The following is a 27744-nucleotide window of genomic DNA, read 5'->3' as shown; positions in this document are numbered from 1 at the left end:
GGGAGCGGTGTCGCATCACACGCCCGCCGCCTCGCGTCCCCGCAACAGCCTCCGCTGTCTGCGATCTCCCGCCGCCGCCGCCGGCCCAGCGCCTTCTGCAGCCGCCCGCCCAGCCGAGCGTGCGAGCCTGGCGCAGGAGGCGGGCTCTGCGCTTCGCGGCCTCGCCTCCGCAGCCGGCGGGAGGAGGCGGGAAGGCGGGCGGAGGCGGGGGAGGAGGCGGGACTACGGCGGGCCGTAGCTGGCGCCGAGCGCGGTGGGAGAGCGGCGGGTACCCGGCTGGCTCGGCTGGCGGCCTCTGCCCACACCTCGGCGCCGCAGCCCCACGCCTCGCCCGCCCTTGGCTCGGGGGTCTGCGGCCGCCGGCCAGAGCGGAGCCGGCGGAACCCTGGACGAGCGGTACGTTTGGACGTGGAGCGCCACTCCTCCTGCAACCTTTTGTGCTGCAGAGGTGGCGACGGGGATGGGTGGGGTACGCGCGTGAGTGTGGGTGCCCCAGTCAGCGAAGCCACTGTGCCAACCCCAGGCACGGCGCCGCCCCTTCCTCCTCGCCTCGTGTCCCGGCCGGGCGCGCGGTGTGTGCGCAGCGCCGGGAAGCCCCGGGCCGCGCTGGCCTCTGCGATGGCTGGCGGCGCAGCCTCGGTGACACCGGGGCTGCGAGCCGGACCGGTCCCCGAGCCCTGGTACGGACGGCTGGCGTGGTGGTGTGGGGACTGGAAGTCTGGGGTGGGGCCCGAACGGGGTGCTGGAGCCCGCAGCTTCCTGGCACAGGGGTGGGGCCGGCGACGCGGGAGTGTGCGGCGCGGGGGAGTGTGCGGGGGCGTGCGCCCCGTGCGCGCGCAGCGAGCGGACTGGGCGGGCGTGCGCTCGCCGCCGACGTGCGGTGCGGGGACTCTGCGACCCGGAGCGACGCTCCCGCGGTGCCGAGGTGCGGAAGTCTGGGTGCGTCGGCGCGCGCCAGTTCGGCGGCTCGCCCTACCCGCAGCGCCAAGGCGGCAGGCCCCGGGGGTGGGGGGGGAGGCCCATTGAGAAGTAGCGCTCGCCCGGCTTGCCGAGCCTCTGGCCTCCACGGCGTGCGAGCCACGGCTGCGGGTGACAGATAGCGGCGGGAGACGGCCCCTGACGACCTTATCTCAACCGCCTGTGCGCACTGCATCCCGCGGGCGAGGCCGAGGCCGGTGCGGCGACGGGTGACGGACAGACCGGCGGTGGCGGAGGAGCGTCTGCGGACTGGGGATCGCGGCCCGGCGCTGGCCAGAAACTAAGGCAGCAGATGTCTCGGGCAGCGCCGCCCTCGCCCCACCTGTCGCGGGTGGACTTTGGGGCGGGTGGGAAGCCTGGGAAAGGGCGCCTGGCGGCGGCCGGCGCTCAAACCTCGAGAAGCGGCCCATTGTGAAGCTGCCAAAGTCGCTCTAGTGGTGGAATCTGCAAATCTCGGCCAGGAAGGAGCCCAGTTCTCCGAGGGAAGGACGGCCGCGTGCTTTCCCCCTTGGCAAGTGTCTGGCTCGCTAGAGACTCCCGGGCTCTCCGCCCACGCCGCTTTGCTTCGAGTGGGCTGAGGATTTCTGCAGAACCAGGGTGTGTGTGTGTGTGTGTGTGTGTGTGTGTGTGTGTGTGTAAGGAGGGGCTGGGAACACTGGAGATAACTGGCGCTGAACTTTTTCATCCTTCCAAGAGGAGTAATTATGGACACAACAACATTGTACCCTGTTAGCCGCTCCTCGCCGAAAGAGCCGATGCTGCACAAAATCTCCGTGGTTTCAAAACTCCGTTTTATGTTGTTGTTTTGTTCTGTTTTGTTTTGTTTTTATCTCAAAATGCCACTGTATAATTTGAGGTGGCGGGTGCTTTACGGTGGTGCAACAAGGTAGACACTAAGGATTGGAAACGACTCTTTCACAAAGTTATTCTCCCAATTAGTTCAAAACGTAGTTATTATCCCAGAAGCTTTGGGCTACAGTCTGTGCTTAGGTTATTCTAATGAATGGATGTTCTGCTGAACATTTGGGTGTTTTTATTCTGATACCTTGGATTTAAAAACCAAACTGACAGGATGAAATGTGAGCATTCATGACTACGGCGACTACTCAACTTTGGTAAGAATTGGCGCTTAAAATGTGTTTTTGATATGTTTAATTGTAAATGGAACGGTTAGCACTAAGTTTCCCAGGTGTGAGGGATCATTGGCACTACTAACAGCCAATTAACTTTCATTTATGTGTTCCATAGTTTCAAAGAGTAGCAACATTTTGTCTTAAAAAGTAATTGGTGTGATGAGACCATTAGTTTATAAACACCATTTAAGTTTTGTTTCCTGGTTTGAGGCTTCGGTTATTCCCCCAATGAATACCCAGTTTTCAGCTTTCCTTCCGGAAGGTGAATCACCTCCAAAGATACCTGTTTTTGTGGTTATGTTTCCAGAAGAGGCAGGTTTCTTGTTAAAGACTGCGAGTAGACTTGTGGTTTCAGCTGTTGTCGGACATGTTTGGAGTGAAGCTGAATGTGATGTAGTAACGTGGGCTTGACTTTAATTAGCAGAGATGGAAACCAAAAGAATGCCGGGCTCTTTGAGGGACCTGCTATTAAGAGAACCGATACTAGAAAGAGGAACACACACGTTTGTGTCTTTCTGAACCAATTATGGGTTGCTTTACCATGCTGGGAAGGTTGGTGGTTTGTCAGTAAGGTCAAAGGAGCTTTTTAAAAAGTCTCGCTGCACTTGATAACTGCTCTTCTAAACCCTTGGTGATTTGAGTTTTACAAACTGAAGAGAGGTAAGAAGGTTGCAAGTGGTCTCCATGGTGAGAGTCTTGGGTTCAGCACAGAATTTTGTTTTCCATTCAATGCTCTAATCTGTCTGGCAGCTGAACCGTTTTACTTCTGTTCAGTGGTTTTCTACTTGAGGAATGTTTTGGTCCCTTATTTATTTATTTATTTATTTTAGAGAACTCTTTGAGAGCAGAACATATTTTGATTACAAAACATGTTCACCAGTTGAAATGGAATTTCCTGTTGCCTGGTGGTCCCTGACCCCACCCCCTACCCCCGTTTGTCTGTCTGTCTCTATGTATCTATCTATCTAAATTTGGTATTTTTTGTTATTTTTTAATTAGTGGATCTGGGGGGATGCATGAAATACACGGATTTAGGTATTTAAGAGTAAAGAGTTTGTTTAGAACACAGCACTTCCATGTGAAGTGTCCTTTGTTTGGTGGGAAAACAGAAAACTGGTGGCGGATGGTGTTCCAGTTTGTTGTCCCATGTCGGAGGATTTTGTCTGGCATGGTGGTAGACCTTTAAACCTGCCCCCATTGCTTTTGCACACTAAGAAATAGTGTTGAATGGTTGGATGCAGCATCGAGCCCATGGCTCCATGGATGCGCCTCCCAAACTACAGAAGTAGAAAGACTTATTTTCTGTTATAAAAACTCACACCTCTTTGCTGTTTTATACATTGGGATAAAGGTAACAGTGTGTGGTGTGTTTGTTGTCCCAAGATACTTGAGGGAGGATTCAAGAGGTCTCGCAGATAATTATGTCAGGGAATTAATGAATGAGATATACTTTTTGAAGGGCTTTATTAACTGTGCTGGTAGGTATCACTTACCAGTTCATGCTTTAAACTTTCCTACTGGTGGAGCCTCATTGCGATCACTGTTGGATGTCTTCCTTTCCTTACCTGTGGCTTTCCTGTCTGGAGGCAGTTGGCTGCACTTGGCCTTGTTTAAGTTTCTTGTCCACGTTATTTACAGAGTAATGCCATGGAGCTTTCTGTTTATTTCAGCTGTTTTGGAAACAGTGTATCTTAAAGCTTTAGTTTCCTTGACCATAGTCTGTTTTCCTATGCATTTTTTTTTCCTGTCCAAAGAATTTGACATCTGTCTTTCCCATTTACCATCTAAGCATTCAAATGCCAGGATCAAACAATAGCCATTTATTGTTGTTAGGGAGTTCTAGATTTTTAAAGTATTCTAAAGCTAGATGGCTTTATTTGAAAGTTGTATTTTGGGGTGACTTTATTACAGCTTTTAGTTTTTATTTTGGGAGATGGTAGTGGAAGCTTTTCTGTAACTTTGCAGTAGATTGCTCTCCGGGCAGTCTTACAGGAGGTGTGCAGCTACACTGTTGGCTCTGCTGTGCTTCTTTTTGTCTCTTTTTTTTACTATGTCATCATCCCCTTCCTGGTGCCTGGGGCTCGATGGTGCCCAGTTACACGCAAATAGCAGTGACAGGAGGGAGAGTGAGAACCAGGAGGATGCTCCTGCACTCGGTTCACCTTGGCTCACTGTTGAGGGATCTGCTCTATTTTTGACTTGGCAGTGTAAACCAGGGATAATCAGTCACTACACTGCTCATTGTGAAATTACGGAGCGTGTTTCTGGACTTCTTCACCAGCTCAGTGCTGTGTGGTGATTGCTGTAAGGCTCCTCTGCTTTTAAATTTAGATTGAGGATTTAACCAGGTCTATGTCTTTCTATTGATGTTTAAAAAAAAAAAAAGAAAAAAAAGAAAGAAAAGAGTTTAGTGCATCTAAAATCTTGGGAAGAATATGCCACCAAATGCCAGGCATTTAAGACTTTCGGAATTGTCTTTATTTAGAACTAAGGCATTCACATTTTTCTGTTTGTTTTTGGTTTTCAGTCTAAGTTTCTAAGAGTGTGTATCAAATTTGTCCCACATTATGACTGATGAAGCCCTGGCATCCAATTGCAAAACAGCCAATACCCTGCAAATATTGTTGGAGGTGTTTCCCGTCGTTAAATCTGTCTTAAGGTTACTGTTGTTGTGATGAAGCACCATGACTGAATCAACTTGGAGGAAAGGGTTTATTTGGCTTACATTTCCACATCTTCGTCCATCATTGACAGAAGTCAGGACAGGAGCTCAAGCAGGGCTGGAACCTGGAGTCAGGAGCTAATGCAGAGGCCATGGAGGGTGCTGCGTATGGGTTTCCTCCTCATGGATTGTTCAACCTGCTTTTAAAAATAGATTTCAGAACCATCAGCCCTGGGATAGCACTATCCACAATGGGCTGTGTCCTTCCTAATCAATCACTAAATAAGAAAATGCCCTATAAAACTGTCATATTATTTAATCTATTTGTCTGGTGGGTGTGTGAGTGTATTGTGTGGTATGCACATGTGTGTATGTGAATGTGTGCATGCATGTGGGGTGTGTGTGTGTGTATGTGTGTGTGTGTATGTATGCTGGGGGTTTGAACAGGGTCTTCTCTGTCTCCATATTTGTGCTTAAAATGTTAACATTTAAAAAGTTTGCAATCACCTTGGAACTAGTAATAAAACTGCCCCTCAGTCATTTCACAAATAAGACAATAAAACCTTTTATATGAAATAACCTCCTGAAAACACTTAGAGTAGGATTCCACCCACAGAAATTAATGGATGTATGTTTTCACGAGCATGATTATTCTGTGTAAGGCTGGGCTTATATACAAATTTGAGGATAGGCAAGTGGGCCCTGGAGCCTGGCTGATTGGTGTGCAGATTCCCACACGGCTCTCAAGTAGAAGTAGTTTAACTGAATATTTGAAAGTGAGGTTAATAATATTTTCTTCAAGGAGTAAAGTAACACTTAAATTATGTCTTTTTGGAATGTAAAAGATGCTGAAAAATGGTTTCTTTTTATTTCAGTTCTCTACTACAAATGTAAATTTTCTAACAATGTTCTGTAAAATTCTTGGGGGGGGGTGTAATTATATGAAGTGAATACTTGCATCTCTAGAGAACAGATTTTGTTTCACTGTGCTTCAGTTTCTGTTAAGACCACAAGCCTCATTGGTGAGGGAGGCCCAAGCCTTAATTATTCGGATTGCTTGTTTTCTAAATTTAAACATAGTTGGCTGTAAAAATAAATAGAACATGTCTGTTCTCAGCACCACAGGAAGTGCCAGTGGCTGATAGCATCAGGGTTCTTTGCATGATGAGCCAGTGTACTAAGTGCTTCTAGTTATCAAGCAAAAGAAGTTGAATTCAATAAATTATCTTTGGCTGAAACTCCTCTGTGCTGGGAGAATAACCAGCCAGCAACTCTTGGCCGTTTCTTTTGCTGTTCGTCTTTAGTCTGAGAACAGGTTTATAGGGCTGTGTTTCCAGGCTTCACACGTCTATGTAGATAAAATGAAACCTCTCCGCCCTCATGAGCACAGCCCCACCCCACCCCGCCCCGCCCCTTGTGTTGAGTACAACATTGCGAACTCAGCAACCAGTGAGACCTGGACGGTTGAAAAGGACTTTGGGGAGAGAGGTGTGGGGTGTGTGTGTGTGTGTATGTTTGTGTGTGTCTTAACTAATTAATCCAATTAAATGGGGATGCAAGAGGTAAAGATAGATTCTTTTCATTCCCAAGGTTAGAGGGGGATGATGAAGAGGAGATGCTAGAGACCTGAGTAGAATGGCTTTTCTGTATTTTTAAAAGTGTTTTCTGAGTTGGGGTGGTGCTTCAGTGGATGAAATGCCTTTCCTGCAGGAGTTACTGTGACCTGAATTTGTTCCCTAGCATCTGCATGAAAACTAGACACGGCAGTGTACTTAAAGAAACCCAGTGCTTCTTGGCAGAGACAGGAGGAACCCAGTGACTCCTTGGCCAGTAGCCAGGCTAAATTAGTTTGAGTCCTTATCTCAAGAAATAAAGTAGAGAATTAGGGGTATGGCTCAGAGGCAGTATCAGAGGTCTCTCCAGGAGGTTCAAGATCCTGGCTTCACACCCAGTACCAAAATAAATAAAGAGAGGAAGAAAAAGACAGTGCCTGATGTTGACCACTGGTTTTCACATGTATGCATTTTTGAATGAACACACACACGCACATGCACACACACACGCGCACATGCACACACTAAATGCAGAAATCTTTCAAGAGCTTTCCAGTCCTTTGCCACAAGCCATCTACCAAATGATTTTTATTGCTGCTATTTTAGAGTTCAGATGAGTAGACACCAAAATTAATTTCATAATAATAAGATCACACATCTGTAAAGGGCTTGCTTACAGCCTGCAAAACCCATTCATCTACCTGAGTTTCCTGGATCCAAATAACTTGTGTTAGGGAGGGACAGTGGCATGATTGGCCTCATTTTCAGATTGCTATTTATGTACGGTCTTAGTGTGGTCACAGCCAAGGTCCATTCTTTTGTGCCTGCCTCAGCATTTCCCCTCCCCGACCCCAAACAATCTTCTGAACACCTCAATAGGAATACAATGATAAAGCAACATTTAAGCCTTCAGTTTTTCATGTAGCCTAATTAAATACTCTTAGTTTCTAGGCAGAGTCTACACAGCACAGGGGAACAAGAGCAGTAAGATGTTTTGAAGACTCATTTAGCCAAACTAACTCAAAGCCACCCTTTTAATTGAATTAATTAGTTACTATGTCCCATATAACCTGTGCCCAGCATTAGTACCTCTTGTGACTTTCATTCTGTTTTGCAGTTAGGAATTGTTATAATTGCTTTATAAACTGTTACTCGTTAAATTACAGGCTTATTTTTGTGTCTCATGTTTAGTATCTGGAGTAGAGCAGAAAAATTATTATGCCTGTGCTCCCTTGGGACTCTTTGAAACTTGCACAGTGACATCATCTGGGATTTAGTCTGGTAAGTTACATTTTGTTGTGTATGTTAATCATTATATGGGCATAACATCATAGTGCATGTTAAAGTCTTCATAGATGAACAGGCAAAAATAATGTCCTTGTGTTACTGCAATTGTGTTTTTCCACAGTCATGCGATTCTAATGGCTGCAGCTGAGATTTGATAACTGCATGTTACATTTATTTGAAATGTTTGTTGCCTTTATGTGTTTTTCTTTTTCCGAAGTTCCTGTAAGAACTGGGACTTCTTAGGGAATAGTATTTCAGAGTCTATGATAGAAGTAGTTGAATGATAGAAGTAGTATCAAATTTGAGGGATAGTGTAGTAAAAATATTATTTCCAAAACTGCTGAAGTAACTCACAAAAGGTTCTGGTTATATATTTCTATAAATACAGTGGCTGAAGTTCACATAATTGTCATTTGCTGCCTATGTGGCCATCCTTTATTTTCTCATACCATGAACAAATACTTTCAAGTTGTCATCTTTCAGTTATTCCCTCCCTTCCCCCATGCCTCTGTGTGTGTCCACATAGTTGGTTGTGTAGCTTCAAGTCTTTGATGGGGCAAATAATTAAAAATAGCTTTGTGTGCTCTTTAGCATTTTCAGGACTATATCCGAGTGGCTGCTCTTTAAATCCTGTATATACATATAAATATGTATGTATATATGTATATACATATATACATGTGATTCAGCTTGAGAGGTATGTGATCCCTGAAGGTGATCTCACACGGAAAGGATAACCATTGAGTTCCCTTTTGACTCTCAGACTCGGTAGCCAAGAAATTACTTATTGGAGGATGATAAGAACTTGGCGATACATTACCAAACCTCTCACTTTTAATGTCAGGTTTACGGAAGGATATCTTGTCCATGATAGCATTTATCTGAGTGTAGTTTGAAGAGTTTTCTCCTGTCCCTTTGTAGTGTGTTTCCTCTCCCCTCCTAACTTACTGTAACTCATGGAGTAGTTTCTGCCCTTACTGTTTTGCATTTTCAGAATAAATACGATTTCCGTATAAATGAAATCACTGTATATAGCTTGTATATAGCTTTCCTGTCAACATGTACTTTACTTGTTGCCTTCCGACTTCGCACTGTTTATTGCTGAATGGCGTTACATTATATGCACACCTAGCGTGATATTTGGACTCGTGCCAGGTTTTGATAATTATGAATGATAACTGTTATGAATATTTATGTTTGTGTCTTAGTGTGAACATTTCTTCTCGTGTTGTTTTGGTTCATGCCTAAGAGTAAGGTAGTTGGCTTTTTTAGTAAGCATTCATTCACCTTTGTAAGCAACGTTAAACTACTGCTCAACGTTCCCGTAAGTATCTAACATACCAAAGCGCATTCACCTGAACTCAAATCTTGGCATAGATTTGTTTCATTTTGTATTCAACATTTTCAACCTTGAGTGGATTAGAGTGAGTAAATTTGAGGGCCTTCAGGACAGTGACTGTAATAGGCAAATTATGTCTACTTGAGTGACTTAAAGAGACAGGCGTTAGAAGAGTGCAGTTTGACAGATATAGTCTGGCAAGCTTTGAAACCTTTATGCATAGTAAAATTGCTTGGCAGTTTTGTTGTTGGTCATTTGTTTTAAAGTATTTTTAAAAGGATTGGTTTACTTGGGAGGCAGAGGCAGGCAGATTTCTGAGTTTGAGGCCAGCTTGGTCTATAGAGTGAGTTCCAGGACAGCCAGAGCTACACAGAGAAAGCCTGTCTTGAAAAACCTAAAAAACAAAAAGCAAACAAACAAAAAAAGGATTAGTTCATTTCCATTTTATATGTCCGAGTGCTTTGTGAATGTCGGCAGGTGCCCTCTCCAGACAAATGCCCAGGGTGCCGAGGAGGGCATCTGATTCCTGAAGCAGAGTTGAATGTTTGTGACAGCCACGTGGGTGCTGAGATGAGAACCTGGCAGTTCTCAGCTTCTCCCCCTCCTTCCTGCAGTAGATGCCAGACTGGCAAATCCATGTCAGGTCTCTCTTGAAAAGGACTTTGCTAACATGTTAGCATTTTTATTTTGCGTATTTAAGATGGTTACATCTACTTTCTTTTATATATTGCTACATATTGCTAAACACAGGCATATGAAGCAGTATTTTGATTGCTAGGGTGATTTATTTATATTTTTTATTTTTTTGGTTAATTCTAATTTAGTAAAAAATTTCCAGAAAAAACTTTTTTAAGAAAAATAATGTGAGTCTTGGGAAATGATGTCACTAAAGTGCTTGTTGTACAAATGTGAAGGTTTGAGTCCAATCCCACGTTTGTGATCTGGCTTTGGGAGGGCAGAGGAGGGTAGGAGCTGGGGTCCTTATCTGTTCATCCTAGCCGGCCTTGGGAGTACCAGGGCTATGGGAGTCTGTTTGTAAAAACCAACCAACCAATAAAACAGACAAAAACCACGAGGGGATTGGCTCTTAGAAACAACACCATAGATTTATCCTCTTAGCCTCCGTATACATGAGTCTACATTTATATGCACATCCTACATGTAAATAAAGCTCTCTACTTTCCCCTCTCTTACACACCACACACACACACACACACACTTATAATTTTGTATAGCATTTGTGAAAAACAGCAGCTATTTTCTGAGCTGGTGTAAGAAGCTAGGGCACTTGTGTTTTATCTTCAAAATGTACTCTTTTTTGCCAAATGTATAGGAAATAAGGCTTTTTGGAGAGTGTTAGCACTGTGTACATTGTATACAGAATGTGGTCTCTGACAGCTCGTGCTGGTGCATAAAGAATCTGTTGTGGTTGTACTCTGGTTTAGTCTCAGCTAGGACTCATGTTATTAGGGTAAGGCATACTATACCCACTACCTTAAAAATGTACACTCTTCATATTTCTCTAGAATATATAAACATTTTTACCATTTGTTGAAGGAAATTGGATGCTTTGTTTATAACCTTGCATGATACATCCGTTAGATGTGAAAAATCTCAGAGTTAAGGTCGGGAATGGAAGCCATGTCTGTCCTAAGTTTTCCTTTGGAAAAGGCAAACACATTATCCACTGGGCTCACAGTCTTCTTTCTTCAGCAGTACGTATTTATATGCAGTGAGAGTCGAAGCAGGACACTGTCCTGGTGAATGTCTACATCGCACTTTCTAGAAGTATTTACATTAGCTTTGGGTTATATAAAATAGTGCATTCTCTCTGTAGAGAAAATGGGAACATTTTATATAAAGCTTTGTGGCAGTTGCTAAAAAAAATTTACAAAGCATATGTTCTTTGACTCAGCAGTTTAGTTCTGGAATTTCTTGCAAAATTAGTTTTTCTGTGTCTGTCTCTGTGTTTCTGTGTGTGTCTCTCTCTCTCTTTCTCTGCCTCTCTGTCTCTCTCTGCCTCTGTCTATCTCTCTGTGGATATCTCTCTCTCTCTCTCTCTCTCTCTCTCTCTGTGTGTGTGTGTGTAAATAAACACCTACTCTCATATTAGTAAATGTCGGGAGTAAGGGAGAACCCACTTAAATATTAATACGAGCTTTCTCTGTGTATAGCATTGATAGGAAAAGTGAAGAGAGATGTTTTTGGCTTTCAGAGAATGTATGGATTATTTGAATTGAATATCTTTCAGTCTGTGTGGATTATTTTTACAGGTTTCAAAAATAATAAAAAGATCAAATTATCATTGAAATAGGCTGTTGAGGAGTGGAAAGGGGTAAGAAGTGTCTGGCTGGGGAAGAGGTTACAGAAATGTCTGGGATATGGCTGTTTGAAGAGCTCTGCAGCTCCTGGAGGCAGTGAGGAGGATGCTGCTTCAGGTCTGTAGCATATGCGTGAGTCTTTCCCTTCTGAGTACCTGTCAGTAGAGTCAGCTGTGTCCGTACACATTATCCCTTGGAAATACTTCCTGGCTTTTCTCTCCAAGAGTCTTGTGCTGTGCTCAGACTCCACTAGAGCCTCTTTTTTTTTTTTGGGGGGGGGGGGGAGACGTGAAAAATATTTCTGATAATCTAATACCAGAGTTTAGGACAGGGATGAGACAGGTGCGTTTAGAGTGGACAGTGAAACATATCACTTACTTGCTTGAAAGAGTCTGACCATAGAGTACCGTGTCCTTTGACATCTCAGGTAAAGCTTTAGGAAGTCGATAAAGTTCAAGGGTGTGGTGTGCTAATGATACACGGATATACAAAATAGGAAAGGTAAGGAATCAGTGAATTCTCTTGAGGCTTGAGGTGGAACACAGCCCTTTGGACAGAGTTTCTAAAAAGGGATTCTTTGTATGACAGCTCGGAAGCCCCACAGTTCTTTGCAGAGCTCATGCAGGAGCTAGGGTACTTAGGCTACTTTCAAACAAAGTTTCAAAACCTCCTCTTCTTGGAGAATATTGAAGAGCTGAGAAATACTATCGATGCTATAGTGGATATTGTATGTGTTACTGTTTGGGCCTCCTGCTTCTAGTATCAGCCAAAATGTGCAATTTTACACTAATCAGTTGTGAAAATGTGTGATTTGTGTTAGCTGGCCTAGAGTCATCTAGTTAAACAATTCTTCATGTATCTCAGGAGACACAGTCACACCAGCAAACATTGTCAGATGTTTGCAGTTTGAATCTGTTTGAGAAGATCTTTACTTGCCATATAAAATTTTGTGTTTACTTGTTTAAAGTCTCAAAAGCATTATGTTGACTTGTCTACAAGTCAACTTTTCTAGTTTTATTTTTGTGTATATGTGTGTATGTGCATATTTATATATGTACAGGTACACGAATGTGTGTGGATGTGTCCCTGAGTGCATGCATGTGTATGTATTGTATGCGTGTGTGCGTGCATGTATATGTGTGTGCATAGGTACATGCATGAGTGTGTGCACTCACATGTCTATGTGTGTGCACATGTATGCATGTGTATATGTACATGTATGTGCATGTGTGTGCATGTGTAGGTGTCTGTGGGGGACAGAAGACAACATCTACAGATATTATTCCTCAGATACTGTTCACCTTCTTGCTTTTGATTCAAAGTCTCTCATTGGCATGAAAGTCACTGAGTAGGTGAGGCTAGATGCCCAGTGAGTCCTAGAGATCCTTCTGCCTCTGGTTTACAAACCCTAGTCCTGTTATATTAGCATGGATCAGCTTCCCCTGCTCACAAGGCAAGCACTGTGCTGGCCTGGCACTGTAGTTTTGTTTTCTGCTCTAGACTGACACTGTCTCCTCCTCCCCTTCCCTCTCCCCCTCCCCCCTCTTTCTGTATATACAGAGAGACAGAGATACCTGTATAGATACATATTTTCCACTTCTGTTAGTAAGTTAACCGTTTTCTCTTCTAATTTTTGTCTATAGTTTTCTGCCCTAATTATCTATAAAAGGCATTCGTGGGAACAAGCAGGGTGTCTTTAATGCTGTAGAATGTAGAAGTGTGGGAGCTGATGGCTTGTGTGGTGTATGCATGGATGTGCATGTTTCTCCTCACCCATGATGCACCTGTGGAGGCCAGAGTCAACATTGTGTGTCTTCCTTTATCACTCTCCACCTTATGTTGGAGACATGGGCATTTCTTGGACTGGATCTTGTCTTTTTGGCTAGACTTCCTAGCCAGTTGGACTCAGAGACTCCCCTGTTTTGTGTACCCCCATCTGTAGGATTACCTAAATTTAGTGTGTGTTGTGGATCTGAACTTGGTTCTTGCACTTTGCCTATGGTGTCTCTCCCTGCCCTCGTGGCTGATTTCTTGATTGACTGTTTATTATGTCTGTAGAAATTGTGTTCTCTGCATACATGTGCTATGATGCTCATGAGAATATTTGTGATCCTGTCTCAACCTTAAACTTTTTGAAAATGAGGCCATTTTTAGAATATGAGGCAAAATGCTGAGTCATGAATAGGACTGCTGCTTTCACAGTATGTCCATGGCAGAGTGTTTATGGAAAAGCCTGAAGACTGTGCTCTGATACATTAGCCATCTCCAGTTACAGTCATGGTGCTGACTTTTCTGTTAAAGGCTTTTTAAATAAGAAACTTGGAGGCTGGGGTGTAGGTCAGTGTATTTAGTATTCATGGAGCCTTGGGTTCAGTCAGCATCCACAAACAACATTAAAAATTCTTCCTGTGGAAGAGTTTGTGTCTAAGATGTGCCTTTAGGTGTGCTGTTGTGTACCCAGTGCCTTCAGCTTACACCGTGTGTGTGTGTGGGGGGGCGGGGGGTGGTGGTGGTGAGGGGCGGGATAGGGCAGTGAATTAGAGACTGGTCATTCTTTGGTGTCAGTTTTTTAAAAAGTGGAATTCTGGAACTAGAAAAGCACCTAGGCCTTTCCTTCAGCTGGGGCAATCGTCTTTAACAAATGATTGGAGAATATTGACTCCATTATTTTTGCAGAGTTTGCCTAGCATTTAAACTCACTCAAGAAATTCTCAGGAACTCAACAACGCTGAATGTTTTCCTTCTAATCACACTGCAGAATGGGCCACTTAGTTTAGAAACAAATACTTACCCTTAGGTGTTTTCGCCCTGAAGCCTGGCTCTAGGCTGCTCTAGAGCTGCACAGCAGGCATTCATTAGAAAAGTGGTGTACAAGAAAAAGGCTCTAGCATGGGGACCCCAATGGAGGAGTTAGAGGAAGGACTGAAGGAGCTGAAGTGGTTTACAACCTCATAGGAAGAACAACAATATCAACCAACCAGACCCCCTCTCCCCAGAGCTTCCTGGGACTAAACCACCAACCAAAGATTACACATGGCTCCAGCTGCACATGTAGCAGAGGATGGCCTTGTTGGGCATCAATGGGAGGAGAGGCCTTAGGTCCTGTGGAGACTTGATGCCCCAGCCTAGGAGAATGTTAGGGTGATGAGGCAGGAGTGGGTGGGTAGGGGAGCACTCTCATAGAAGCAAGGGGTATGGGGGATGGGATAGGGGGATTTTGGAAAAAAATAACATTTGAAATGTAAACAAATAAAATAACCAGTAAAAAAAAGAAAAGAAAAGAAAAAGGCTCTAGAAATCTCCATGTTAAGGAACACAAGTTAGCTGTCACCTTCATTCATTCTCTTATTGCAGAGGGGCAAGGAAGGAGAAGGGGGCCTGGGAAACAGACAAAGGTAAGTACAGTCAGGTGGGCTGTGTGTTAAAAAAAACCTTACATGTGTGAGAATGTCAATGAGGCCACGCCTCATACAGTTAGTACTGATAAGACCTGTAAGCAGTTTGTGAGGGCCCTGCTTGAAGGTTCTTTTTCATATGTCAGTCAGTATAGCACAGAGATGGAGTAAGCCAGCCAACGAGCCACTCTGAGAGTACACTCACTGTTGAGTGTACACTGCTTGGGATAAAAGTGCTGTTGCATGATAGCTAACGAGTGCAGAAATTATGTGTGCACACATAAATCACTGCAACCTGCTTAGCAGTTTTCCCCACCCAAGGCAAAGTAGATGAGCCTCAGCCCAGGGTGTGTATGGATTGTCACCCAGTTCAGAGTACATAGGATCTGAACCGTGGACGTTAAAAAGCATATATAGCAAGTGAAAACAACCAGGTTGCTGGAAACCCATGGTTGTCATGGAGTGCCAGACTTAAAGAAATCAAAGTCAATACTCACTCAGTGAGGGCTGATGGCTGACATTGTCCGGGTGGCTGTTCTAGTCAGAGTCTCAGTCTCTCTCTCTCTCTCTCTCTCTCTCTCTCTCTCTCTCTCTCTCTCTCTCTCTCTCTCTCTCTGTGTGTGTGTGTGTGTGTGTGTGTGTGTGTGTGTGTGTGTGTGTGTGTTCTGTCTGTCTTTTCCTCCTTGGCCCTGGTTGCTTGGACAGCACCATTCCTCTGTTCCTGACCTTTCAGGATGAATTATCAGATTGAATTGCTACCTACAGCTACTTGTCAGGTTCTGAAGGTTGAAGGCCTTAGATTTGTCCTCTCCAAGGTTACATAGTTAGTGATCAAGGCCAGGTTACTTTGTTTTGTCCCTTGGCTTAGGACCAAAGTTTGTTTAGCATAACAATTAGGTGTAATTTGGTATGGTTCTGTTAGCTTCATAAGCTGAGGTGTCCAAGAGATCTAGACATACTGGTAGTTACAATTTGAGTCCTGTCAACAGGCAAGTAAGTTTCATCCTAGGATAGTAACAAACTATACCAGAACCAGTTACTTGAAAGCCAGGAGAATAGGCTAAAGCTTACAGGAAGCTGGGGCCCCGTGTACATGCGGCTGGCCTTTCTCTGCTGTTGTACTGTACTGTGGTAAGGACGGGTAACCTCTTGTGCCTCAGCCTCCTAATGAAGGAAAGAGGAATAAGCCTCACAGACGTTCTGCTTCATTTGTCTTTAGTTTTCTGGTTGCCAGAAATTGAAGTGAGTCCTGAAACCTTAGGGAAGTAGCTCCTTGTGTTATAAAAGCTCTCTTGAGAATTGTGTGACATAAAAAAACTTCCTCAAGAAAGTTCTCATAGTAAACTCAGTTACTTGACATTTTGATTAGTATTCTCGGAGACTTCCTTAAAAACCAGTAGAAATTCAACTAAAATGAAACTTTCTCAGAAGACATTATCTCTGTTTTCTCTTTTACTGTGTTTCCCAAAATTTGTATTATCTGCTGTTTTCTAGGAACCTAGCCATTATTCATGACTCTGGGTGTCATTAGGTTTTCAAAACTACATAAAGTGATAATTGCAGTGAACAACCCTGTTATTCATTGTGAATCATTCTTTTTATGAAACTGTTCAAGACTGTCGTAGGCATTGTAAGATAAAATAACTGTGCTTCTGGTGTTTTATGATTAAATAGTCATAAAATGGCATTTGGTATTCTACAAGTATTTTTAAAAATTCATCTATTTTTATTTTATGCGTCTGGGTGTTTAGCCTACATGTGTGTCTGTGCATCCTGTGTGCAGTGCCTTCTCAGGCCAGAAGGCGACAGTGGACGATCCCGTGGGGTTCAGTTGGATGTTAGCTGCTGTGTGGGTGCTCAGACCCAAACCTGGTCCTGCTGCAAGAGCAACAAGTGCCTTTACCATCTGAGCCATCTCTCCAGGGTCATTTGCATATGTTTAGTATTAGGTTTAAGGTTAGCTTTTTAACTACAGAATGATTTTCCTTAATTCATTGGAGATTTCAAAGGATGATTTTTTTTTTTTTTTTTTTTTTTTTTCAAGTTTTCCTTCCCTCCTCTAAATGCTCAAGCACAGCATCAGGATAGGTATCAGGTCAACAGATCAGTCAGTAAATTGTACGGTATCCCTCTCAAGCACAGTTAAAAAGAATCACAAGTGTGAAGGGCAGAGTGGTTATATATCTAATTTAAAGGAGAGGAAATTTAATTTTCAAGTCAAATTGTTTTGAAACCTTTTTGTAAAAACCTGTGTGCTTACTTCTGTTTGCCTACTGTAATTTCTAAGCATACCAGTGAGTCAAACTCTGTACGCTTGAACTGAGTTTATGACTTAGAGAAGTATCCGATCTCTTCTTCAGATCATGTACATAAAGCGTCCGATACTCATTGAGCTGCCTATGAATTCCCGAGCACAGAGTGGCAGCATTCATTTCTTGCCTGCTCTGAGAATGTTTAGACAGCAAAGGCAGGAATCTTTGTGTTGTACAGTTTCTGTCTTCCAGACTGTTCTTCATGCTCTGTGTGTTCTATCAGGATCGGGCTTGGCTCAGAGCTGTGAGTTACTGTCTTCTAATCTGAGTCTGTTTACTTCCAGGAGTGTGCAGCCTGGTGCCTAAGATGGAAGTAGATATAAATGGGGAGTCCAGAAGTACCCTGACCACCCTGCCCTTGCCTGTGGCTGAGGGGAGCTCTCCAGGAAAAGCAGAGGCAGAGAAACCCCGCTGCTCTAGCACACCGTGCTCACCCATGCGTCGGACTGTGTCTGGTTATCAGATCCTCCACATGGACTCTAACTACTTGGTTGGCTTCACAACTGGTGAGGAACTCCTGAAGTTAGCCCAGAAGTGCACAGGAGGGGAAGACGGCAAGGGAGAAGCCATGCCTCCCTTGCGTGCTAAACAGCTGGACGCAGGACTCTCGCGCTCCTCTCGTCTGTATAAAACTAGAAGTAGGTACTATCAGCCATATGAGATTCCAGCTGTTAATGGCAGGAGGCGAAGGCGGATGCCCAGCTCAGGAGACAAGTGCACCAAATCCTTACCTTATGAACCTTATAAGGCCCTCCATGGGCCCTTGCCTCTATGTCTTCTTAAAGGTAAGAGGGCTCACTCCAAATCCCTGGACTACCTCAATCTAGATAAAATGAACATCAAGGAGCCAGCTGACACAGAAGTGCTACAGTACCAGCTTCAACACCTGACCCTCCGAGGGGACCGAGTGTTTGCTAGAAATAATACATGAATGACTTGCTCAGAGTTTAAACCATTTTAGGTCAGCCTGTACTTGGCTAGAGAAAAATCTACTGTTGTACTCTGTACATGACCCTTCACGTTAGAGATGGTTATATCAGCTAAGCGTTCCCGGAACATAAAAATTGTTTGGATCGAGTTTTGGATACAGGAATGAAATCACAGGTACTTGGGGCGGGGCGGGGGGATATCATTCTAGAGCACGCAACTGCAAAGAAAACCGAATGTTGACCGTTAGTTTGCATAGCTTTTTACCTAGGAAAAGGCCTTGGTGCAGTAATTTCACCTTTATGATTCTGACACCCAAATTGGGAATGTTAACCTGCTTGGTTGTTGCTAACTTGGTATGATTCATTAGAAATTTATATCGAAGTACCCAGTGCTTCTTGGATCTCTGTATTTTACTATAAAATGTATGTAATGATTTGTCGTATGAAATTCGGAGCTTGAACATGGCTGAACTGGACCACTTTTTATTTTTAAATATTGAGTTTAAATATTTTATAACTGGTTTTGCACTGAAAACAATTAACATTTCAGATAATTAAGAGAATAATCTTTCTTCACTTGCCTCAATGATAATATTGAGCAATGGATTTTTTTTTTTATTTCCGCATGGAAAGTTACTGATCTTTATGGCTGTAAAATATTCCTTTCTAGCATTATTAAAGTGTGTCTTAATAAAATTAAATTTGGGATACAAAGTATTTATTTTATGATGGGTGAGTGGGTGGGGCGCTTTTCCAAAATGTTTCCGATACAAACTTTTCATCAGTTGGAAACATTTCCTTAGTGCTTATTACCAATTTAAATTCCACATGGAACTTGAAGACAGGAAGGAGTCTCCCCACTGGGTTGTCAGTATAATGCTGCTTGCTTCTTTACTTCCTATGAGTATGGCTCAGGCAGGGAGCTCCTCCTGATTTTGACTATCAAATGCTTAAACTAAAGATGAAGTGATACTGCTTGGCCTAGGGTTGGGTCAGAGAACTTTCCAGGCTCAGTTCTCTGCAGTGTGGCACTCATCAAAATTTTAGTTTCGGGATTAGCCTGGGGGCCCAACGTGCTCCCAGTTTTACTGGGCTAATCCTGGATTACCTAACAGTTTATGTCTGTCACACTGGTTTAATTTGTTGATAAAGATACACTTCCTTGCCTTTAGTAACAGAAGCAACTCAACTATTCTTGACCATAAATGTATGTAACTTTCCTTTTGTAAACATTTCTGTTTCTTTTATTCAGTCTTAAAGGTGCAATTTATTACTGATTTGGCGTTTCTGGCTATAGAACTACATATTTTATGTTTTCTTTGGGGGCTCTGTGAGTTTCTAAGGGGTTAGCAGTCTTGCTTATAAAATAAGAACATTTTTAATTGACTACGGGGCCATTCCTGGAACAGTCATGACTTTTAACTCTGTCCAGAATGAATGGCAAACTTTCTTTAGAGCAGAATAACTCTTAGAAACCCCAGGAACTCTTCATAGAGAGGCAGCTGTGTTGGCAACGTGTAGGAGAGAGCTTTGGAGATGCTGGCTCCCAGCTTACTGAACTAGTCAGAGTTTTCAGTGGCTGGAAAGTTCCTGCTGTTGTCTATTCTAAAGTAAACTGCACCTTTGTAACATATTGTATTGATGAATGATCACTAAGATAAACTATATCTATACAGTCATTAGTTTGACAAGTAATAGAATCCTGTCAGATGCCAAAGAGTTGGGATTTTTACATTTAATGATTAAACACCGTTATTTATTGATGATTTACTCTCTGGAACTGTGTTATTTCTAACTGAAATAAAAGGGTGATCTAAACATATATTGGTTTGTGGTACTTTAAATCAAACAGACCATCACTAGGCTAGCTAAGGATTCCACCCAAGGGGCTGGTGAGATGGCTTGGCTGGTAAAGGCAGTTGCCTGACCTCTCGAGTTTGATTCCAGGACTCCCATGGTGGTAGGGGAAGACCAACTGCTATAAGTTTTCCTCCAACATCCACATGTGTGCCATGGCACATGTGTGCATATATACACATGTTCACACACACAAATAAGTACATGTATGAATGCATTCCACTGAAGCATTTATTTTAAGGCCCTAGTTTTAGCAAACAGAGTCATTGTCTCTTCCAGATGAAGGAAGTCTTCCCTGCAGTGGTATGGGTCCGGCCTCCTCACTGATAAAGTATGTGCCTGGGGATTGGCCTCCATGCCGACATTTCATAAGCCGGATGAAAATAGGTCATTTTAAAAAATTTTTCATTTATCTTTGGCAAAAATGAATGTGTGAAATGTTTGATCTGACACAGTTGCTATGTTTTGTTACATAGCCTTAGATAACTTAAGAACCGGTCTCCTAGATACAAAACATGGGCGTTCTAGGCCAGCCATTTTCAGAGAATGGTGTTCCCATAGTAGGAGTGTGTTACCAGCGGAGGGGAGGAAGTCAGAGGGAGAAGAGATTTCGTTAAAATGTCCAGTGCCTTAGTCCACAGCCATGGTGCCTGCAGGGCTGCTCCTGATAGCAGCCAGGGAGTCAGGGATTGAGAACATGGAAATCCCATGGTCGGAGAGCAGAGAGCCCCAGACCCTTTGGTCTGCTGTGCAGCTGAGAGTCTGTCCCAGGGACATCCAAGAGAGTCCTTTATCCCCTGTGTTTTAATGCTTGTCCCTGGGCTGCAATGTCTTTTTTGTACCTCAGATTTACTTACTGGATTCAGTATTTTTATTTTGGGAAACTTCTAGAAGTGCTCCAGTTAACTTTTACAGGCAAATTGAGTTCTCACCAAGAAAGGAGAATGTCTTAAATCCTGAGCAAAGCAACCTTGTTTTACTTATTTTTGTTCCCTCCTAATGTACTTTTGTCTTGGAAAGGCTTTTATTCCATTACAGTGGTTGAACTTTCGGTAATGAGGCTTTTAACTGGTCCTGGCCTAAGTGGTTTGTTCTCAATCAGAGCAAGGAGAGGCTGTCATGGTTTATAAATGGTATACGTGCTCTGAGCTGGGTGGTGATGGGAGAAAGGTTGGCTGCTGCCACGGTGCAGTGTACAGCAAGTGTTAAGTCAGATGGCCTTTTAAAACTATTTGTACTATTTAGTGCTATTTGATTAGGGAGATGGGAGTTGATGTGAAAGATTGCTTTGGAAAGATAATAAAACCTGATCACAGAGCTGGGCATGGGGGCTGGCAGTAGTGAATGATGATTCTCTTTGCAATATCATTCTCTAGGTAAGAATTCTGAAACAGACTTCTTTGATGTGTTTTATCAGAAAAAAAAATTTAAAGCTTTTTTTTTTCCTAGCTGAGAACACTAGAGACAATTAAAAGAAGAATGAATTTGAATTTGTTTCTTCTTTCATGCGCTAACTTTACAGAGCTCTGCTCTGGCGTGCGTGCGTGCGTGCGTGCGTGCGTGTGTATGTGTGTGTGTGTCTGCATCCACAATGAGTTGGTATTTTGCCATTGTAAAGTTACTTTGTAGAAGGTTTTCTTTAACTGTTTTAGAAGTCTGCCGGCTGTGTTTGATGTATGTGTCTATAGGCGAGTGCAGGTGAGGAGGGGAACGCTCAGCTGGGGTGGAAGAGGTACCTACACTGTCAGTGCTGTTGGCTGGCCCACTCTGGGAGAAGGGCTTTGAATGGTCTTGCTTTTATGAAAAAGTTAGCAGCCCTTTCAAAGTCCTGTTGGATGCTCTTGAGGGGATTCTTGCTGTGTGCTGGTGAAGGGTGGGAGCGTGGCTCCATGTTGACCTAGCTGCATTCATCGGGAGGAATAGGCTTCGCCATCCTTCTGAGTGTCACTCCTGGAAATATATATTTAGAAGTCATTGACTCTTCTACCTCTGTCCAGGGCTTCTAGAAGGAAAAATAACTTGGGCATCATGAAGTATGTGAACTTACTGAAATTCAGGCTTCAATAGGTTGGAGATGAAGCAACAAACATTGAGCACACTTACCTTCAGGCTCCCCTCCACGGCATGCGGCTGACAGGTGGGATGCTTCTGTGCAGGCTTTCATCCAGTCCAGATATGATCTCATTATCATTTTTTAGGCCAGTCATTGGCCGCCTGTGACATTTGACCAGTGTGAGGCAGAACATATTTTCTTGTACTTAAAAATACGTCCTGTGATGAGAAACAACAACAATGAAGAGAAAGGGTCCACTCTGAACCTCAAAAATCTCAATAAAGAGCAAGGACGGATGTTGTCTTCATCAGCAGCATGAGCTTTGGGGCCAGAAGTGTGTAAGACAGTGGTTCTCAACCTGTGGGTCACTACCTTTTTGGAGGTTGCATATTGGATGGCCTGCATATGATGTATTTATACCTTGGTTCATAACAGTAGCAAAATTAGTTATGAAGTAGCCACAAAATCATCTTATAGTTTGAGGTCACCTCACATGGGCAACAATTAAAGGGTCAAAGCAGTAGGGAGGTTGAGAATTACCGGTTTAAGAACTGCCTGTCACTGGGACAGGTGAGTAAGGCCTAGGACAATGAATACAAACTTAAGTGTTTAGGAAATGGACCGCAGTCTCAGACTGGAGGACTTGAGGTTTCTGGGAGTGAAATGGGAGAAAGATTTCGAATTTGTTTTTTTCTCAGTGGTTTAGTGATCTTGTTCAGTGTGTAATTTATTGCTGATCTGTATAAAAGTTGAAACATAAAGATACTTTTTTTCTCAAAAGGAAAATCTAGGGAGATTTTTTTAAAAAGGTAGGAGAAAGGCAAAAATCTTCGTAATTGACATTTGCATGCCAAACAGTTCCATCGTCCTCTGTGTCTGCAGCTGGGTGGTGAGGTGAACTGACCTACTTTCTGGAAGGGTTCAGGAGGAAGGGAGCTGAACTGAAACTTTCAGGGTGGTCATTGAAGAGGCCAGAGCAAAGAAATCATAATTTGAAAGATGATATTTTACTGGTTTTTTTCCCCAATACTTTCTTCTGTTACTTTTATCTCGGTGCAAAGTGGGATGGAAATAACCCATCCTACTTAACTCAATCATGTAAGGTCAGAACCTGTACTGAAAACTTCCTTCTTAACAGTTTCTCTAAGACATAAAACGGTATGGAAAACATTTTCTTGTAAAAACTTCCTAATATCTTCAAACGATATTTAGAATACTGAGTTAGTTGGCATTGTTTGTATTTTACTTTCTAGTCATCTCTGTTAATATTTCCATAATATTTCACATGTATTTTAGTGTCATGTTTGTTCAATATAGGAATTTTTTTGTAAAGGATTAGGTTATCCACAGGATTGAAATACTGTTTTACTTGCTGAGCACGTAAGGCTCTCTGTGGGTCAAAAATATTTTCTCATTCATTATGCATGAGGAATACATTTGGTGCTGTGTTATCTATATGTCTGTAAGAAGAGCGTGTGCTATTGGGGCAGGTTCTTAAAGTGAAATGATAGTGCTTGTGGTTATTTTTAAGCTACATGAATTCTTTGACTTAAAATTTATATATATATATGTGTGTGTATATATATGTGTATCTATATGTATGTATATGTGTATATATGTATACATGTGTATATATTTTGTATATACTTATATATGTGTGTATATATATTTGTGCATATATATGTGTGTGTATGTATATATGTATATATATATATACATATGTGTGTGTATTTGTACATGAGCACTAGATTCACACTGTTTCTATCACTCAGCTCCTCCCATATCTCCTCTATTCCCTTGCGGTTTTTTCTTTTTCTTTCTTTCTTTCTTTTTTTTCTTTTTTTTTTTTTTTTTTTTTTTTTTTTTCTGAGAGACTTTCTGACTAGATTAGAAAACAAGTCTCTTAAAGCCTGCTTTCCCTCCCCAGGGCCAGGTGGCTGTAGAAACCACTTGAAACCATTTGAAGTACTGCAGACGGTTGTGGCTGTTACTCTGCAAAGTGGGAGTCTGGGAGAACTGCTTCTCTGGAGAGCTGATGAGAGGGATGGAATGCTGTGTGTGCACAAGTAGTTACGTAATGCATTGGAGGTTACAGATAGAGTGCTGTGTGTGTGTGTTTGTGTGTATGTGTGTGTGTCTGTCTCTCTGTCTTTTGTTTTTACATAGAACCATTAAGGTGAAACAACACTGAGCCTGGAGATTAAAAAGGAGCTCTCCAGGCACTCTAAGGAGAGAGAGAGGGAGGGAAGGAGGGAGGGAGGGAAGGAGGGAAGGAGGGAGGGAGGTAGGTAGGAAGATGAGGATGCCTCAGGAGGGAGTGATATCAGGTTGGGGGTGGGACTCATCTATTCTACTTTCTCCACTGCCCTCAGCAGTCTGGACAGCAGTTTGCTTTGCATGTCTCTAGAACGCCAGGAAAGAACATTATGCTGGCGCTACCATTGACACTTGACCCACATTTTCTGGTAGAAAGTTAAGCAGTGAACTTTCTGATATTTTAAACTGCCAAATGTAGTTTTCCATCAGCACTCTTTTTATCCAGCATCCTTTGTGCTGCATCCAGGTAAGTGCCCTCTCATCTTCTGCAGCTCTTGGTGGTCTGGAACTGGCAACTGCCCCTGGAACATGGCTTTGAGCCCTGGTGCTCTCCTGCAGCACTGGCCTGTGGGAAGACTGAGGACGAACTTAGCTTACATTTAGCATTGAATAGAACGACCCACTACGCAGGTGCCAATACAGGCGTTCTGGTTTTGTGTGTTTTCGTTTTCTTACGTTGGGGATTGAACCTGTTTCAATCGAGCTAGGCGAATCATCTCTGCCACTAACATGCGCTTGGATCCTCATTGGTTTCTTTTAAAAAAAAAAAAAAAACAGAGGCTATTGGAGCTGGACAGCTTAGCAGTTAAGAACACTGCCTGCTTTTTCTAAGGACCCACTTTCAATTCGCATCGTTCACATAACAGTCCGAAAATGTCTGTAACTTCAATTCCAAGACATTCAGGTCCCCTTCTGGTTCTGTCGGGCACCAGGCATGCACATAGTACATTTACATGCATGCAGGAAAAACATGCACACACATAAAATTAAAACAATATTAAAAATAGAAAAATCGATTATGTTTTGCAAGCATGGGCTGGAAGCTTTCTGATGACCCCCTTTGGAGGAGCCTCCCCTTAAGACTCCTTTGCCTGACCTCTGATTAGTCCCAGAATTCCCTCCTGTGACCTCTTTCTAGGATTTAGTATTGAGCAGGATTATTTACTAAGGGAGGAGGAAGGAGCAGGTGAAAGCCCGAAGGTTGTTTCGAGTATTTTCATCAAAGGTAATTTTAAAGGCCACCAGCTTACTTCCCAGCTTCTTAAGAAAACACTGAAGGAAGCATGACACCTGCATGTTATACTCAGTGGCTAAAACCACACTGACTTTTTGCTTTGGAAGAAAAAAAAAACCACTCCTACTCTGGCGTAATACACATGTGTGAGATCAGCATGACCTTTAACTTCTTTGCAAAATGGGAAAAATAACTTCTGATTACAGCGCTTGTTAGAATTGGACACAATGTGTGGACTCAAAAGTGCCGTCGGCTCCAGAGCAAGTGCTGAGTAAGCTGCAGAAGCAGGAAGAAGGACAAGGCGGACTCCTGAAGGGACCGGATTCTTGGTTTCCCCACAGCTACTTTAACATAAGTTGCAATCACTGCATTTAAAACTCGCATATGTAGGTGCCATGTGAACACGTGTTGGCCCTTACACCCTGTTAATGAACTAAAGTTGCGTTTAACCCCGTGTGTGTGGAGCTAGGTCTCTGGGGGGATGGGAGGAGAGTATTCGAGCCGATGATGAGTTTTATTATCTGAGGTGTTTGTTTGTGCTAGACATTGTTGTGGTTTGATATTATAGTACTAGGTATAGAAGAATATGAATATAAATAATATTGATGGTATATAATAAAAGCATCTTAAAAGTTCAGGTGACCATTAGAGATCATCTAACACTGATGTAAGTGACCCTTTATGACATATCTCGAGTGCTTTGTTGTGAAAATTCCCTCTTACCAAGCCTGGCTTAGAACCCTGGAGTTGGATCTAAAGGGACCGAAAATGTAAGATGATCAAGATCAAGATATGGCCGATTTTAGATGTTATGGGCAGTCTAAAAAGTTCCGATTATCCATGTGTTTACTGGTTATTTCCTGTCTGGTTCTGTGGCCCCTGAGAGACAGCTGTATGTTCCTAATGCCAGGGTTGATGCAGTCAGGGAAAAGGGAAGGCTGGGCCAGAGTCAGGTGCTTCACCGGCCCTCTGGAATTCCTGTCTGTGAAGCTTCTCTCTGAACTCTGTCCCTTCTACCTGAGAACTTCTGGACTATAAAGGAACCACTTTCCGAAATTCCTGTTTGCAGACTTTGTTATTTGTTCCTGGAATGAGTTGTGGGTTTTTTGGTTTTTGTTTTTGTTTTTTTTTGTTTTTTTTTTGTTTGTTTGTTTTTGACAGGATTTTAGTAGTGGCTGTTAAAAATATGCCAAGTCTTCCCTCTGCAAAACCCAAAGCTTTCTACTCTGGGTTTTGCAGTTTATTTTAGGCAACCATCCTTAATCATTTGCCCCCGGGAACATTAGCACAATTCCTATTAGTGGGCCTGTGACCCCAGTACAGAATTTCTCTTGAGGTAGGACTCTGGCAGGGCACTCAATCCTAGTAATAATACTAAACCATGCTGTACTTACTGTGGGCAGAGGCGACCAGACCTTTTCTCATCACAGTGTTGTCAAACATCTGATGATTAAAAAGATAACCCACACGAAGGGCTTTATAAAAATGTCTAGCACCAACTTCTTCCTTGCTGTCTTTTACATTCCTGCCCTGCCCAGCCTCCTCCTGCTGCTGTGACGTAGGATCTAGAAGATCCTATGCACGGAATCTAAATGTGCTCTAGATCCAGGTTGGTCCTTATGCAGGGTGCATTAGGTTATACATGGTCCAGGGAGCTTCCTTCTGGGAACCCGGCAGTGTTTCTGTAGCACCAGGCTGCTCACATGGTTACAAGGTAACTTTGAACATTATTTGCTGCCATTCGCTTTGGTGGTTAGCTGTAGCTAACTTGCTTTGACAGGTCTATGTTGCTGGGGGAAAGGGCTCCATTCTCATCATTTCCCGCTCTCCTTATGAAGAAGAAACTATTCCTGTCTTGTAGTCTTGTAACTTCTGGATTCATAACCTGCATTACCTACATCACTAAGAAGACTTTTCTTGTCCCCTCAATCATGAGTCCAGGTTTTGTGTGGTTTAGTTTGCTTTGCTTTTAGGGTTGTTTTTGCTTTGCTTTGTATACATTTAGAATTCAGATGTTTTAGAATACATTTACAATGCAGTAATATTATGATGCTTACTATAGTTTTTTTATATCTGTTAATGATGGATGCCTTTGTCATCTGTCCACCATGTGGGCTGGCGTTGACAGCAGCCATTCACTCAATCATACAGAAACACATGAACTCTTCTGTTTTGTTTTCTCACCCCGCCCCCCAAAAGCCATAACTACCGGGTAGGTTAGATTTTCATGGCTTCTGAAGCAAAGTGAAATTTCTTTCTTAATATGTACTCATTCTTTCATAAGCTTCAAAATGATATTAATTCTTCGTGAAGTATCTAAAAGATGGACAGATAACAAAAATCAACATTTACTTGGTGGCAAATTATAGGCGCAAAGTGCATGTCTGGTTTAACTCTGTATTCTCCACCGTCTGAGTGCCAGCTTTAATGAATGTAGTAAGTAAAAGTTGGAATGCAGGAGGACTTCAGGTGTGATTGGACCTTTGTTTGAATTATAGAAATTTCCAGGAGACACTTGCACCTGAAAGCTTTTTCATGGAACATTCTGTTCATGTGACTGCATCCACGCAGTAAGCATTTATAACAACCTTTTA

At 42.9% G+C, this 27744-nt stretch overlaps 1 protein-coding gene across 7 annotated transcripts; it reads left to right on the top strand.

The window, feature by feature from the left end:
- The first annotated feature begins 255 nt into the window (after positions 1–255).
- On the top strand, positions 256–19731 carry Macir (macrophage immunometabolism regulator). Of its 7 annotated transcripts, none has more exons than XM_034521559.2 (3): positions 256–396; positions 7518–7607; positions 17265–19731. In XM_034521559.2, exon 3 carries the CDS (start codon positions 17288–17290, stop codon positions 17909–17911), a length of 624 nt encoding a protein of 207 aa, XP_034377450.1. In that variant the 5' UTR covers positions 256–396; positions 7518–7607; positions 17265–17287; the 3' UTR covers positions 17912–19731. The 7 variants fall into 7 exon arrangements, with proteins under 7 accessions (XP_034377450.1, XP_076770794.1, XP_034377452.1 ...); XM_034521561.2 differs by lacking the exon at positions 256–396 and adding an exon at positions 544–680; XM_076914678.1 differs by lacking the exon at positions 256–396 and adding an exon at positions 1009–1489.
- The last annotated feature ends 8013 nt before the right edge of the window (positions 19732–27744 follow it).

The sequence above is a fragment of the Arvicanthis niloticus genome, chromosome 17 (assembly GCF_011762505.2).
Source record: "Arvicanthis niloticus isolate mArvNil1 chromosome 17, mArvNil1.pat.X, whole genome shotgun sequence".
In the NCBI taxonomy this organism is placed as follows: Eukaryota; Metazoa; Chordata; class Mammalia; order Rodentia; family Muridae; genus Arvicanthis; species Arvicanthis niloticus.
This window is presented reverse-complemented; position numbering and strand designations above follow the sequence as displayed.